This window comes from Triturus cristatus, chromosome 1_2 (assembly GCF_964204655.1).
Source record: "Triturus cristatus chromosome 1_2, aTriCri1.1, whole genome shotgun sequence".
Classification (NCBI taxonomy): domain Eukaryota; kingdom Metazoa; phylum Chordata; class Amphibia; order Caudata; family Salamandridae; genus Triturus; species Triturus cristatus.
In genome coordinates this window covers 1,009,525,474-1,009,542,753 of record NC_140580.1, presented here as the reverse complement: position 1 = coordinate 1,009,542,753, position 17,280 = coordinate 1,009,525,474, and the positions used below count along the sequence as shown (strand labels likewise).

Genomic DNA, 17,280 nt, shown 5'->3' with positions numbered 1-17,280 from the left:
GCTGGCACAGGGAATTGGGTAGGACACTCAGCCACAAGGAATGGGACAAAATTGCGTATCGGGCGCGGCACTCTGCATATCACACGGGCCTTACGGAGACCTTCACTAAGGTGTCCACTTATTGGTATTACACCCCGGAGCGACTGTATGAAATGCATAAACACACTGACAAGGGGTGCTGGCGGGGCTGCGGGCAGGAGGGTACCCTCTCACACATTCTTTGGGATTGCCCCGTGCTGACCGCTTACTGGAAGGAAGTTTTGGACGAGGTGGATAAGCACTTTGAGATAGAGCTGCCGCGCTTCCCGGCGTATGTTCTGCTGGGCCTCACCAATGACCTAATGTACCCACTGAAGTCCCGCAGGGGTAGGCAGATCGCGATTGCGCTGGGGTCTGCGGTCCAGAACATCCTTATCCACTGGCGCACCAACACTGTTCCCTCCATCACGGGTTGGTTGCATAGGCTTTGGCATGTGCTGGGAATGGAGAAGTTGTCGCTCACGGTGGCGGGGGAAATAGACCAATTTGAAGAGCTGTGGCAACCCTTTCTAGCGCTGCTGTCCACCGAATTCCGGGAGCTCACCTGTCCGAGGTATCTTAGGCTTCTCAGGCTGACGCCGCCGGTGATCCCGGCGGACTAGATCACATGTGAGACAGAGGCCTCTGGGGGGGGTGGGGGGGGGGGGGGGTGCGGGGCTTTTTGGTGAGGACTAATCTGACGCGGGACCATAGGACGGGGGGGGGTGGGGTATTGTTTTTTCTTTCTTCCTTTCTTTACTGGGGGGATGGGGGATGGGGGGGTGGATTGTGCTTTGTCGAGTTACTGCTGGCTTTCATTGCTCAGATTTGGGGTGTTGGATATGCACGCAGGGATTCCACAGTTTGCATTTCTAGCCTTTTGTTTACTGTGCCTTTCCCCTGGCCCATCGAGCTATCCATCGCCAACCCTCTTGAGTTGCACCTTTTTTCTTTGATTGTATTAACTGTACCCTAACCTCCTACCCCCCTCCCCCATGGTTTGTTTTGTTTCAATAAAAACGTTTTAAACATAAAAACATGAGAAGGGGTGTTCTAAAATCATTTAACATTATACGACCCCCCCCCTCTTTTAAAAGACTAGATCGGACATGCCACATGGCCATTAAAAACTTCGCCACTGCAAAGACAATCGGAGGTGACAAATCAGATTTTAATATTCTAAACGCAGGCATGAATTTCCTAAACCCCATATTTTTAAGAATGGGTAGAAGCCAATGCTTCCTCGCTCTTCGATAGGCTTTACAGAAAAGGACCACATGTAAATCGCTTTCCCGAGGATATGTACAGGCTGGGCATTGCTCACTTGTTGGAGGTTGGGACCAAGTGGTGGTGAAAGCCCTCAAGGGTAGAGAGCCATATCTCCACTGTAGGTAGAGCTTTCTTGCCAACACAGGTGCCATGCCATCCAAAACACTTTCCATTAGGTAGGAATCTTTTGATTGTATGAATAAATTAGTCAGTGAGCCCACCCGTGTGTTGTCTAAAGCGGTGTTCAACTTTGACTGATAGTAAAGTTTAGAAAGTGCCTTTCGAGGGATCCTCGTGCTTGAGTTTGCGGGGTCGGTCCATAATTCCGTTAGACCCAAACTTTCACAAGATCTTTTTATGTAAGTTAGCCATGGGATATTACTAGTGTTCGGTAAGGCCAGGAACTCCTGTAGCTCGCTTCTATAATCGCTTAGATCCTCGCTACTCCATAATCGTTGCCAAAAAGATAATGGTTTTAGGCCAAGTTCCTCGGCGATGGGCCTAAGTCCTAGGTCCAATCTCAGAGGAAGCAATGGCGTGCTAGGAGGGAGAGCCACCAACTGCCTGAGGAATTTGTTCTCTGTGCTTGTTAGGTTTTTAGCAGGAGTGTGACCCCATAGTTCGCCGCCGTATGTAACTGAGCCCCAAGCTTGGGATTTATAAATCTGTATCATGGGGCCCAGTGGGCGGTATATAGATTTGCCCACCATTCTGGAAATACCACCCACTTTCTGTGAAAGCTTCATGTTTGCCTTGATAATATGTGTCCCCCATCTCATTTTCTCATTCAGGGTTACCCCCAAATATTCAAAAGTGGAAACCCTCTCCAAGCGCACTGTACCCAACAATGGGTTAGGACGTGTTGAGGGGGTAGGGTTCAAAATCATATATTTTGTCTTGGAGGCATTAATTTCAAGGCCCCTCTCAGTACAAAATTGCAAGAACCCATCCACTATCCGTTGAATTCCCATAGGGGATTTAGACAGCAGCAGGGTGTCATCCGCAAACATTATGGCGGGCACCCTGCTGCCATTCAATCTGGGGGCGTCAATGTCTTCTATCCTGGACAGGTGGGCAATTACCCCGTTGACAAAGAGACAGAACAGGGTAGGTGCGAGTACGCATCCCTGCCTCACCCCCCTGTCAACGGGGAATCTTTCTGTTAAGACCCCCATCCTGCCGCACCTCACCCGCGCGTAATTGTCCTGGTGCAGTTTAATCAGGATGGCCAGGATGTCTGGCGGGACTCCCAGATCCTCAAGGACATTCCAGAGTTTGGATCTAGGCACCAAGTCGAAGGCGGCACGCAAGTCCACGAACACCGTGAACAAGCTGCCCCCCTCGACGAGTGCCGTCCTCCAATAGATAAGGTTGAGGCGAAAAATTTGGTCCATGGTGGATACCCCCTTTCTGAACCCGGCCTGATATGGGCTCAGGGTGGCGGTTTCCTCTATCCAATTCTGGAGACGATCTAAAATGAGCCTCCCAAAAATACATCTATCAGGCTGATGGGCCTGTAGTTGGATGGGAGCAGAGGCGAGCCTTTCTTGAAAATCGGAACCACCTCTGCGCCCAGCCAAGTACAGGGCACCTCCATCCCCTTTAGAACCGCATTGAACAACGACTTCTTCATGCATCAACCAGATTTGATTATTTTTCTCCCTTGAGCTAGGTTCATCATTTAGGCTGCCCATTTTTTCCAATATAGGGATAAAATTATTGTAGAACCGAGGGAGCTTAACTGTGCTTGCAGCTAATTTCTCCCACTTGATTCTCCTCCAATTGCTTTCTAGGGCTAGGTCCGGGTTTATCTTCGGCAATTCTACTTCCCCATGATCCCGGCCAGGAAGGAGAAAGTCCAATTCCAAAGCATTGTGGTCGCTATCTTCTCTGTCTATTACCCTAAAGTCAATGACATGCGACCACGAGGATAGTTGTACTAAAATGTAATCTAATCTTGACTCCCTTCCGGTTGAACGTGGGTTTGCTCGGGATATCCGATTTAACACGCCCATTACAGGCCCTCACCCCATGTTTCAGAGTTAGGGCAGTGATCTGGAGTGCAAGAGGGGTCCAAGCTTTGGGGGGTATAGATACTGTCGGTGGTACTCGCCATCTTGCATCTTCCTCTAGGAGAGCCCCATCCAAGAGACCAGCAAGGGGCTCGAAGTGTGAGTTCAAGTCCCCACCCACTACAAAAGGGGTCCCCTTGGGGAGTTCACCCAGAACATCCGACAGTTCTTCAATGGTAGGGGACTCCTGCGAGATAGTAATCGGCCTCGAATATACATTTACCACTGCTAGTCTGCAGCAGTTGGACCATTCCAGTATAACCACAAGTATGTCCTCTGATACCACTGGGAAACGCGTGACCTGACATCCCAAATGGACTGCGACCCAGTCTGTGTGTGCATATGGCGCACATGAGCGCCACGTGGCACTTTGTAAACTTCAAAAAAGTGCTTTTTGAAAGGAAATCGCAAATTACCACCAACTGGAAGTTGGTGGTAATTTGCGATTTCTTAAGGATGATTCGCACAACTTGGGTGCTTTTTACTTATCATTTAAGAAATCGCAATTTGCGATTTCTTAAATGCTTACGCAAAATTAAGAAATCGCTAAATTAGCAATTCCTTAATTTTGCGATGGGATTTGCCTCATACTCCCGATTACCGATTTTTTAATCGCAAACGCTGTTATTTTGCAAATCGCAGCGTTTGCGTTTAAAAAATCGTTTGATACATATGCCCCTAAGTTTCTTCCATATTAGATGATTTGCAATACAACAACTTTGAAACATCATATCCGCCTTGAACTGGAGTGGAGCTGTTCGTGGGAGAGCGATGAGGCAGATGTCAGTGTTCAGAGTTTTGTTTTTGCTAATGCGACATCGAGGATTTGAGCACTAAGTGAATTTCCCTGGTCGACAAGTGGCAACAAATTCTTCGGGTGAAAATGAAGCATCTTTCAGGTAAAGCTGTGTCTCATCAGTATCGAGGTGGAAATACATGTCTGAATGTCTCAGAAAAGAGCTGAGAAGATGCATGTTAAAATTAAACTACAGACCCCAGAGGTGCTCATTTTGAAAGGGGAGGGCTGATAATGGCATCTGCCCCTTTTATTTGCTGGGAGCAGTTGGTCAGATAGGACTGGAACCACCCCAGGACTGTGCCCATAATTCCCACCTGCTGTTACCACTTACTTTTGAAGGATGTCCTACATCCACCAAACTCTAAATAACCCTCTTGGTCATATCTCTTGGAAAGAAGAACAGACACTTGTGTTCTTACAAGTAAGGCATAAAAGGGTATGTATGTCAGAGTGGTTCGAGCAAGGGAGAGGTCTCTCTTACTTATTTTGGAGTGGAAGAAGATTGATAATTCCTCATAGTATCCCATGGAATTCGTGGCATCATTCGGCAGGTGTGGCTGGTAAGTCTTTTGGCACACAAAAAGGTTTCTTGAGTCATTGTTTTGTCATATTGATCTTGGATTTGACATAGGATACATTGGCTTCGAATACGAGTCTTTTGTAAGCTTTACACCTGGATCTTAGATTTGGTAGGTTTGGAGTAGATGCGTTGTTGTGTGTTGTTCATAGTAGTTTCCTTTCAAAATAATTCTGTGGTGATGCATTAAATGGGCTGTATTTATTCCTCCTTTTTAATTTAGGTGGGACGAGTTAATCTGCAACTTCAATCACGATTGAATTGTAATGGTATAATATCATGTCATGTACTGTGCAATACTGGGGTTTATTTATTTATTTATAAAGTTTTATATAGCACGAACAAGATCCCAGGGGATATCAGAGCGCTTTACAATCCAACTAGAACAGGAAACAACCACAGGAAAAAAAAAAAACCACAAATGAACCATAAAGTGCACGAAAGTTCGCATTGAAGTTAAGCTAAACAAAGTACAGTGTAAGGACAACAGAACAAAGAATGTCAAAAAAAAAAAAGTAAAGTAATAGATGTTGACACAATGGAGGAAAGAACAATGTCAATGGGCCAAGGTGAGTAGCCCAATTACTGAAGGAGTTTGTTCATCAGGAATCTTTTGTCTTCCAGTTTGAACACCGTTGTACTGGTGATTCTGCGTATTTCTGGAGGAAGAGAGTTCCATATCCTTGGAGCCGCACCGGAGAAGGCTCTGTAAGAGCTTCTCTTTTTGTTAAAGATAGGTGGTTTCAAAAGTAAGGTAGTAGCGCTTCTAGAGACCCTTGCACCACCAGATAGCTCGAGTTTTTGCGCCAGATACCTGGGCGTCTTGAGGTGGATTGCTTTGTGGGTCATCGCGGCAATTTTTAGCTGGATTCGTGCTTCAAAGGGGAGCAAATTTAGCGTTTTTAGGACTGGCGATATGCGCTCATTGCGTTTGGCGTCTGTAACCAATCTTGCAGCAGCATTCAGTGAAGCCCTTAGCGGAGCCAGGGTTTATTTGGGCAGGCCACAGAGGGCAGCACTGCCGTAATCTATTCTCGGTAGGACCAGCGCTTGAACCACCTGCTTGAAATCCTTCAGTGGAAGGAAAGGTTTGATGTTTCTGAGTGTCCTAATCAAGTGGTTTGATCCTTTACATGTAGTGCTGATATAATTTTTCATATTCAGGTTATTATCCATGGTGACTCCTAGAGATTTGGTTGAGTTTACGATATCTTACTTTCTAGTACAGATAGGTTTGTTTCTTTGAAGTTTCTTACAGAGGACTTTTGGTGGTTTTGTTTAACCCAAAGTGCAAACAAGGGTAAATGGGCACTAGGAAGCAATCAGGGCAGTCCATTGAACTTGGATGTTCACTCTTGATGATGCCAATTACGTGGACTAAAGTCAGACCATTCACGTGTGAGTGATGAGCAGGTTTGTCACTATTGAGAAAGTAGGCACACTGAGAAAACTCAAAGTTAATCTGGTCTACCGGGTGTACATCAAAATAACCTAGGAACAAGTTATTTACAAAAGAAGTGGTGCTCTCTACTAAGCAAAGTCCTTCACCTGTTCAATAAAAAGACATGGTCACTTGGATGGTGTTAGATTAAAGTAAAAATAGTTGTTTCTTTTCTGGAATTTTTACCTCAATAGATGAGAATAGGAAGGTGAATGATGGGGGTCCATCTTAGTGAAGCGTGGCTGAAAAACCGTTCACAAGAGCTAGTACCAAACTCGTAAGAGAAGCGTAATTATGTTATATTAAAATAATTTGTTTGCGCACATACTCAGACACCTCTTGGTGGCCACAGAACCAAAACTACACAAGTTAGACTTAACACACAAGAGTAAAATAAGAGTAGTAGGTAAATAAAGACCTGCATAAAACATCTTACTGGTTGAAAAGTAATGCTTTCAACATTTTTCTCAACACCATAAGAGAAGATTCTGACCAGAGATGCAAAGAAAGAGCAAGTGAGAATGATAGGCCACCATGGGTAGAGAGTCTGGATTTAGGAATTTGTAAAATCCTCTAACATGAACATTTAGACGTCATCATCACTAGGGTATTTTAATAGATAACTGTGTTTATAATTTATAACTGCATTCTGTGCTAATAAAAGATATTGAAGCAATTTGGCTGCTGAAGCTAAGTAGATAGTATTGCTATAATACAGTCTAGACAGCGTAAATGCATTGGTAACTGGAAGGAGGAAGTGAGAATCTAAAAATGGAAGTATTAATTTAGAATCTTTAAGTGAAAGAAACATCGGTGGGCACTCTTGGTGGCTTCTTGATCACTGCAAGGAGATGAATCTGAAAATATTCCAAGCTTTCTACTAGCCGTAGTACGTACAAGCTGAGGGCCAATAATGAGGGGTGGGTGTGGCAACAGATGTTATTCCACTGATCTGGTTTCGCTGGGTTGAATAGAAGCTCTGTTTTTGACAGAGTACATTTCAGAAAATTGGTGGTCCCACGTAGCTAATAATTCCTAAACAATTATTCATTCTGTTTTGACTGTCACTAAAGGATGGATGTTTTGGGGGAGCAAGAGGATCTGTGTGTTGTCTGCATGCATGCAGAATTTTGCCAATTGCAGAAAGTAGGCTTGTCAGGAGGTGCATGCATAGACTATACAATAATGGTGAGAGAGTGAAACTTCAAAGATCTCTGTTTTGAGGAGAAAGGCGTTCTGGACACATATCGTGCCCTATCATCAAAAATGACTGCATCCATTTTAGGATGGAGCCAGAAAACCCTATCTTCTCCAGAGTGTGGTTTTTTTTTTGCATAAGGTGGTCAATGGTACTGAATTCAGCTGACAGGTTTAAAATCTCCAATGCGCCAACACTACAGCTGTATCTATGCAGGTCATCTATTACCCAAAGTGCAACAGGCTCAATGTTGTAGTTAGGTTTAAACCCAGCCTGGTGGGCATCAAACAACCTGCTATTTTCAGAAATGTTTTATAGATGATACTCTACCTACATACGGAAGCGGAGATGGATCGAAAAATGCTGGGTCCATCCAAGCTCAATGAAAGGTTTTTTAGCACAGGTTTGACCACAGTTTGTGGCCTCTCTGTAAGGATTAGACTCCGGAAATAGAGCTACTGACAATTAGCAGCAACATTTTTTCAAACAGCTGCAGAGCTGTTCGTAGCTGGTGCAGGAAATAAGTCATTTGGGAAGTGAGGGGGTGGATGTTGATAATGAAATCTGCCACTTGTGTGACATGTTTGAATGGGGAGAAATTAACCTGAGCAGGTGGCAAAGTATTCTCTAATTTGATATTCTCGGGAGGAAGAATTACTTCAGAGGTAATGGTTCATTGATATAGTGATTTTCTCCTCAAAGTAATGTCCATCACATAATTCCCTTGATAAGTGGATGACAGAATGAGTAGAACAAGTGACTGAAGTTCCCCGACAATGGGAAAAAACACTTTAGATAAGTTACGAGCTGATCAAATCCATTGTGAGTGTGTAATGCTTTTTTTGTCCCGCTGGATTTTTTTGCCTATAAACAGCCATCTGAGTGGCATAGTGACTTTAATGAGTAGGTATGAGGAAATAGAGTGTATTATATGGTGTGGTTGTACGACTTCACCGTGTAATACACTTACCACCCCCTTTAGGACAAATAGGTTTTGTTTGTGAAACCTTTCGCACACCCTGGGTGGATGTGGCTCTGAGCGGTCAGGCTTACACAAAGAAACAAGTGTTAAGCATTTAAACAACCCCAAAACAATCAAAGAAATACATGGGATACTCGAGAAATCTAACACTAATTTAGAAAAATAAACTGTATTTTATGTATTTTTAGACACCAAAATGAAAAAGATCTGCCGGAGGGCTCTAGAGATATTGTTTATAAGGTATAGTAATTATGCACTTTTTGTTAGTCAACCGCACACAAGCATTGGCAAATTAAATTAATTTAACACTTACACTTAGAATGTTTTCAGGAAAAACTCAGGCAATTATCAGTGTAGCTACTTCCAGTTACATTAGATGACCAACTCCGTCAGGGAGCCGGTCAAGGAGACCAGCCAGGTCCACAGAAAAAGTTGCCTCAAAGCAAGAAGCAGTCTTCAGTGAGTTCCAGGCACTTTTATCTCCTTATGATAGGATTTTATGGAAGTGTTCCTGATGCAAGGGATACAGGCTTCTAAAGATGCTCAAGGATGCAATGTGATGACAGGGGTCTTTCTACGACTACTTCTCAGTCCGCAATTGGAGTGAGGCACTCCTGGTCACAGGGTTCGAAATACCTTGAAGTCCTCTCGGTCCTGGTAAGAGTCCAGTTGCCACTGGGCTACCAGTTAGCCTGTATCACGGTTACAGCCTAATCCTTTACTGGGCAATAACTTGTCTTCTGGGTGACCAAGCTAGACTCAGATCACTCTCTGTGGTCAAGCAGATTCGGGTGCAACTTTGAGCATTGGGTCCTGGTCTCTGGTGCTGCACGAAGGCGAGTGGCGGCGATGCACTACCAACTTCTCCCAACAGGCTTCTTCGACTGTTGTGGTCCTGTGCTGCGAACAGGAGTCAGCCAATTAACCCTCAGAGTCACTTATTTCGGCTGGGCTCTGGAGACTACTTCCCCACAAGCAGGACAGACCCTTGTCCTTTGCTAGCTACGAGGTTCAGTAGGTGTGGTCCATGCCAGTGCAGCCTCTCTTCATTGGATTCTTGGTGCAGCAAAGCATTCCTCCTTCGGTCTTTCTTTCAGTCCAGTTGAGTTCTGGGTATATGCTCTGAAAATGCCATCAGGGTCGGATGCTGATGGTGGCCAATGGGCTACCAGGTTTTCTCCGTCCTGATGACAACTATCTGCGAAGAATGGAATCTCGCTATCCCAGGATGCACCATTCTGCCCACTCTAAAGATGGTAGGGCCCCTCGTTGGCATACAGAGCTCCCTAGCCCCAACCAGAGGTGTTGCTACCAATAGGGATACAAGTCCCGGCTTGGCAACTGGTTTCCCCTCTACTGAATGAGTGCCTGCCTGTCTACCTATACAATAGGGCAGCCCCTCTCTCAAGCGATTGACATTTGCTCTTCAAAGGTGGCTTCTTTGAAGGTCACCTTTCGGGCCAACACCTGTGCGACTTCCTGCCAGGGAGATGCAACACCTCTCTTCCGTGCAGGCTATAATTGTCTTATTTCCATGGAGTCATTTGCACATCTCCCCAGAATGACAAAAAGCTGTTTCGGGGACAGACCAAGTGTGCAACCGTGGTCAGGCACAGGTGATTCAGGGCAATAAGGTGGCCACTTTGCAAAAGTTGCACACTGCAACAAGTTACATTAATCTTGACTTGGGCATCAAGTCGGGCTTAATGTAATGAGTTGTTTGATACCTTACAGTATCAACTTTAGCAGTCCCAGTCAGAAGTTAGCAAGGCTGCTATGGCAACCTGCAACTATGTACTCACCAATGGGGCTACTAGTCTTTGCCACAGTAAAAACAACAATTGTTTTTTTTTACTGTTGGAACATGTAAAAGCATGTTGCATTTCCTAATAAACATCACCCAGCATTAGGGCCCATTAGGCCTACCTTAGGGGTGACATATATATTAGTTGGGAAGACCTGGCTTTGCATTTCTTTGAATGGCAAAGTCAAGTTAGTTGTTTCAAAAACTGCTCGTCCAGTCTGCGGTGGCAATCTGTTTTACCTTGGCACCCCTAGGGCGCCACAACCAGTGCTGAAGTCCCTGGGGGTGATCTGCTAACTTACATGCCCTGGGGTATCCTGGGTACCCTATACTAGGAACATACAAGTAAGTTAGATTAGGCCAATTGGGTATAAGACAATCAAACATATCACTTTTAAGGTCAGAGCAAAGGCACTCATCAGGCCTCAGTGCCCTCTCAGAGTAAAAAAACCAGCAGCACCAGTCAAAAAAACTTGGGTGACTATACAAAATGAGGAATTTCCTTTTTGTTCGTCTGGCTTTTAGCATTATGATTTTCAGCTCTGGCAAGAACCAGCCAGCACGTGCACCATTTTCTGGTATTTGTGATTTCTGACCAACAGTATTAATGTTGATGTTCCTCCGAGTGTAAAGGGACAAGGCTCCCAATACCACTTGAGACTTATCCCTTATGCTATTTCTATTACACCTTGGTGAAGAGTTGGTTGTTGCCTTTCTTATGGCTAGAGAGGAATGTAACACTCGGAAGACTGTAGTCCCATTAAAAAGGATGGTGCAGATTCCAGGTTTTTTATTGCAGCCATGTGGGCTCAAAGCAGGTATTCATACTCTTAGTCTGGTAGTTCCCAAAACAGCTATAATATTTCTGAGTAATACACTGGTGCCTGGCATGGCCTCATATCTACAATATAATTGATTTTGCAGATGACATGGGGCGACATAGTAGCAGTTTGGAAAGACCTCCTGCCCAGATGAAGAGATCTTGGGCTTCTGTGTTATTTTATTATTCTCTCCAAGAAGCCTTGTGTCACCTGGAGGGGAGGGAGGACACAACTATACACTGTGCAAACAGAGGAGAATACATTGTGAGCTCATGTCTCCCTTTTGTTTGCATAAACCTCCTTCAGTTCTCACCAGTTCCTCAACCACATGCTGACCTCACATACCTCACTAAACCACTTGGGTCCTCATATCCTAACAAACAGTTTTCCAGTCTCACAGCCCTCAGTTCATCCACTTAGTCTTCCATGGAGTCTTCTCGGCACCAGGAGTTGGTTTGTGCCATCACAAACTTCTACTAAGTCCAAACATGTTTATCACTTGGTTATTACAAGACAAATCCTCTGTCCTCATTTGCATTTTGTTGGTCTTGCTGGCTTCCTTTTTTTCTTATGAGCTTCCCCTAAACCCTTTCATCATGCAATCAAGAACATTCCTTTTTTCTTATGAGCTAGTTGTTCTCGCATGACTCCTTGTTATGATAATTTCATACCATACATCCTTGCAACCCTTATTGCATCGCCAGAGGCCTATCAGTATCTTCACAAGACACGGTGAAACCCCACAAACATCTCTGCATTCTCACAAAAAAAGCTTTCTGCATCTTCATAGTCCTCTCTATATCCTAATGCATCTCTCACCACCTTACAAACTTCTCTACGTGCTCATAAACCTGCTCATAAACCTTCCTAAATCTCACAATATTCTCACCACCCTCCCAACTTCGATATGCTTCTTCACATCCCTCGTTACATCCTCATGAGCCTCTTACTACCTTCACAGGCCTGACTGAATCATCACAAGTGTCTTTGCATTTTCACATGCCTCTCTAACCCTATCAAGTCTCCATGCATCCCAACAAACCTCTCTACATCTTCAAGACCCGTTTGGCATTCTTAAGAGCCTCTACCATCTTTAAAGGCCTCCCTGCATCCTCATAGGCATAACTTTTTTTTTGGGGGGGGGTGGGGAGTTTTATATGGCGCAAACTAGACCCAAAGGAAGTCAAAGTCAAAGTGACTTTGACCCAAAGGTATCAGAGCGCTTTACATAAGCACCAGTTGCATTGCAGACAGACACATTAATTTTTTTTGTTAGTCACAGGGAAAAATTAAGTGATTTGCCCAGAATCACAGGATGATGAGTGTCCCTGCCGAGACTCGAACCTGGTTCCCAGCTATGCGGTCAACAGCTCTAGCAGTTAGGCCACATCCTCTCCCCAATCTTCATCCCAATAAACCTCACTGTATTCTGACTTATTTGATCTATTCTGAAAAGCCTCTCTGTATACTCACAACCTTTTCTTCAATTCCACCACCAGTGCATTAGGCACCTATTTACTGGAGGCCATTTTTAGGTTCCCAAATGCCTACTCCCACTTCATTAGTGTAAGCAATATCAGAAGCCGAATGTCATACTCACCGGCCATCCAGCCTGGAGGAGCTGATAGAAGGATGTGTGCTAGAAAGATGATAGAAAACAGTAAGAGAGTGAGGTCAGAGTATCAGGGAGCTCACCTTCTCAACAGAAAGACCAGCAATCAGTTGAAGCAATACTTTAATAACCGGTGAGGGTAACTTGTCAGCAATCTACAAGGACAGCACATAAATGATGTAAAATCAACCTAGCATTTCAACAATTAGTGAGGACAACATGTTAGCGATGAGGGCAAGAGGTAATCAATTAGCGATGACAACATGCTGATACTTACGAAGGTCAGCAATCAGCAAGGAGAACCTCAGCAATAAGTGAGGTCTGGTATTTTGTCAGCTATCAGTGAAGTCAGTGATCAGTGAATGCAAATCATAAACAACTAGAAAGGTTACCATTCCAGCAAACTGTGAGGTCAGTATTCAATACCACCAGCATGTCAGCAATCAGAAAGGACAAGATCACAGCAATCAATAAGGATGGCAGTGTATCTGCAATCAGTGAGGGCAGCATGCCTACACGTGATGAAGGTAGAGTATCAGCAACCACAGGCTCACACTTTCAAATAATCAGCAAAAACAGCACATCGACAATAATTAAAGGCAGCACAGCAGAACAATCTAGTGTAAAGGTTTGCTAGTGTCCAATTATATTAGTAGTGTGCCAATTATTTGAGTGGAATTAGCCATTTATGAGTTCTGTCATGGCATCTCTTTATGCAGATTCTCAATGCTGTGCTTAACATCGCTGAAGCAGGATGCTCCTCTGAAGATAATGAACCTTTCGTTCTCAGATCAGTTCTCGTTGGTCCCCCCAGAGACCAAAAATGCAGCATATGAAGGATGAAGGTGACATCTTCAAAGCAGTGGTCTCAAAGTAGTGCTTGAAATTTGTTACATGTTGAAACTGTCAATATATTCTGGGCAAAGATTCAATTCCCTTGGTGGTCATACAAGACTAAGCAAGAACATAACACAGCAGCAATGGTCTATTTCACCGAATATTTTCCAGAGGGTGAGCATTTCTTGCTCATCAGGGAAGAAACACTCAACTTTGTCACTTCCATTCCTCTGTATGCCACTCTAGTGGGAGACGTGTGTCAGAACATCTCATAATTTAGTCAGCCATCAACCATAGCAAGTAGTTGCAGGGTATAATTCAAAAAGACTATGAACCATGTGTACGACCGTCTGGTTTTGCGACTTGTATGATTTTTAGAAGCTCGCAATTTGCGAGTCACAAAACCTGATGTACAACTGTGTCTCAGGCAATGTTTGAGATTCCCAAATGGGTCACAAGGGACCTGACTCATTAATATTCATGAGGCAGGCCACAATTTGCGATCCATTGGGAATGGCCAGCACTCACAGGGATGGTGGCCTGCTGGGGCAATTCACAAAGACAAACTGCCAGCTACACCTAGTCATTGACTATGATCAGGTGCTGGCACCAAATGGTTAGGACAACAAAAATACCAACTTTCTAAAAGTGACATTTTTAGAATTGTGATAAAAAAATCCGACTTTATCATTAAAGAGCGTTTTAAATTACAATTTTTTAGACACAAATCTCGATATTCCTACTGCTCCTAATTGGAAGTTATCATTTATTAAATGTAATAAGTTAACCCAATGTTATCCTGTGGCAGAGTTAGGACGCGCAGTAGTGAAAAACTAATTTTTCACTAACAGAACATGTAAAACTTAAAAGTACATGTCCAACTTTTCAAATGCACTGCACCTTGCCATCTGGGCTGCTTAGGGCCTACCTCTGGAATTACTTATATGTATTAAAAAGGGAGGTTTTTGGCCAAGCAAGAGTCTCATCTTGTCAGGTCGAACTGGCAGTTTAAAACAGCACACAGGCTGCAATGGCAGGACTGAAACATGCTTAAAGTGCTACTGAAGTAGGTGGCACAACCAGTGCTGCAGGCATTTAATTTACAGGCTCTGGCACATGTAATACCACCTTACTAGGGACTTACAAGTGAATTAAATAGGCCAAATGGATGAAAGCCAATTCTACAATGTTTTAAGGAGAGAGTACAAGCACTTTAGCACCAGTTAGAAGTGCTTAAGTGCACAGAGTCCTAAAACCCAACAGAAATGGGTTCAGAAAATGGGAGGGTGAACGCAAAATGTTTAGGAATGACCCTGCAGAAAGGGTCAAATCCAACACATATGTAAAGTTTGTAAATTGGTTGAAGTATCTCAACAGTATTAGGGTCCTTGGTCTCGTGGAAAGGCTGTGAGGGAGTATGGCCACAAGGGGTGGGTGTGTGAGACAGCTCTCAATGCCACTGAGAAAGTTGTCCTTCAGCCTCCCAAAAACAATCACCGGTCCTGGGTATGCATGAGGTAATTTCTTGTTCTCCGTTTGTATTCCTATGCCACCATAGTGTATAACATGGTGATACTGCTAATTGGTAAAAGAGTATAGCTAAAATATATAGAAATTATGTCTGCTCAGGCAGAAGACTATATATTCAGTATTTGCCATCCAGAAGTTTATGATAACTTTGTATCCTGTTCCACCCATTACAGTCTCCTACAACCAATCAGTTAATATCAACACTCCACCATGACTGTGTTACACAGGATGCATCTTGACCTCAGTCTCATCCTAAATGCTGCAGGTTTCATAGGCACAGCACAGCGTGCATCTGCTCAGAAAGTGACACTGAAGTCCAGGCCGATAAAGAATCAAATCTTACACAACAGACTTACCGAGAATGCCAGCCAGTCCTCCTTAGTATTTCTCCAAATCACAATAGTTGGCAGACCAGGTGGGCCTGGGGGACCAGGATTACCGGTCTGACCTGTACGTCCCATCACTCCTGGATAACCCTAGGAAGAGAAAAACCCTCTGTCAGGAAACTAGAGAGATCCTCAACTCTTCCTTGGTCTGGTAAGCCATAAGTGTTGCTAGTTGGTCAGCAAGCTAAAGTAGCATGTGCACCATGTGACTGAGTGTAGCTACGGTACACACAAACTTTTGTTAGGAAGCAATACCTTATACTACTGTTTTGGGATTTCAGTTATGTGAAGAGTGGTTGGCATAATGCTGCCAAACCTCCTTATACTACATGCACTTTACTGAATGGCACACTCCGAGCATGTGTATGGGTAGAAATTTTCAAGCGTGAGGGGCGATGAACTGTCCATTATGTTACCTTATGTCGCATTGTGCCTGATGTAACCAACACTGGTTAATATGTTCACATTGTACCAACATAGTCTTTAAAACAGTTTCTATTATGAAAATCTATGTATGTCAAAGAAAGGTATTTACTGCTGGGATGTGAGCAGTTTTCATAAGTTTGTACATTGATATACAATTTATATTGGAAATATCCAAATAAAGTAAAGGTTACTTACCTTAGGTAATAATATTTCTGATGAATATACAGATAAATGCCAACAAGTCAGTTGGTAACCCTTGGCTATAGCCACTGCCAGCCCCTACTGTGCAAGAGACAATGTGAAATGCAGGAGGTCAAAAAGGTGTTAGTTAAAGGAATCCAAGACTTCCGATCCACACCAATGCACATATTTCTTACATTCCACAGGAAATGGATTTCAAAGCAGGTTTCCTGGCAGAAAAAAAGATAACTCCAATGTCATTAAGGAGGCAAAAGGACTCCAGATGGTCCACCTCAATCTCCAAGAAGTTCGCAGCCACAGCATTTGGGGATTGGGTGGAGGACCTGTGAGTTCTACTGTGAGAGTAAGACCATCCTGTGCCAGAGAGGAGGAGGTACCTAAATGCTAACTGCCCAATAAGGTGATTAGAATCCGTTGTTCCGCACCCTTCACTACCTTTAGCAGGACTTTCGGCAAAAGCATAATCAGTGGAGACCTATACAATGGACCCTGGTACCAGCTGAACTAAAAGAAGCCTCACAGAAAACCATTTAAAGGGAAAAGTGTGACACAAAACTGAGGGCATTCCTGTTTTTAAGAGATGCATAGTTGAATACCCCAATCTGGAGAAGATCATCTCCCATCACTTGGTGATTCCTCCAGTGAGAGATGACTGAGGATGCCTCTTTCATGCTGAGAGAGTCTGGCAGATGGGTCACGGCCAAGAAAATTCTATTTAGCTGTATCTTCTGCCACAGGCAAATCGCATCTAAAGAAAATAAAAAAACACGACCCCACACTGCCCTGGCAGTACATATAATTAAAAGTGGTGTTGATGTACAACAGGATCTGAATGGTGCTCCCTGGTATGGAATGGAGAAACTCCCTCTTGGCGTGGCTGACTGCCTGCAGCTCCAGCATATTTATATGCAGACTCCACTCTGTCATAGACCAAAGGCCTGTACTGGCAGCCCAGTGAGGCTGCCCCATTACCACAATAGCCTGCACCTGTATATGACTAAATTGAATGTCGGACGTGCACCTGAGCGGAGACATTGACTCCATTGGTGTTGGAGACAGGGATGTCGCAGACAAGCGTGCTAGGGCTTCATCCACCATCTGACATGTGGAAATCTTAGATTTATCGCCTGAATATCCATGATGTTCTGAGTAGAAGGAAATCCATTTATGTGATTCATGTCTAAAACTGCACCTATGAAGAGAGGGTCAGCCGGTACTGAAGTAAAGTGGAACTTATAGACATATATATGTGTGTCATGGAATTCTGTTTAATCAATGTCATCCTTTTTGATGAAAAGTTTTATATT

At 43.9% G+C, this 17,280-nt stretch overlaps 1 protein-coding gene across 4 annotated transcripts in view; it reads right to left on the bottom strand.

Moving 5' to 3' along the window:
• LOC146868589 (uncharacterized) overlaps positions 1–17,280 on the bottom strand; it is a 1,503,661-nt gene that overhangs the window by 872,519 nt on the left and 613,862 nt on the right. For all 4 annotated transcript variants that reach the window (XM_085611695.1, XM_085611716.1, XM_085611705.1 and 1 more), the window contains 2 exons: positions 15,317–15,436; positions 12,582–12,620 (listed from right to left, as the gene is read on the bottom strand). In XM_085611695.1, the coding sequence (XP_085467821.1) occupies positions 12,582–12,620; positions 15,317–15,436 (159 nt within the window). The remainder of the gene's footprint in view (positions 1–12,581; positions 12,621–15,316; positions 15,437–17,280) is intronic.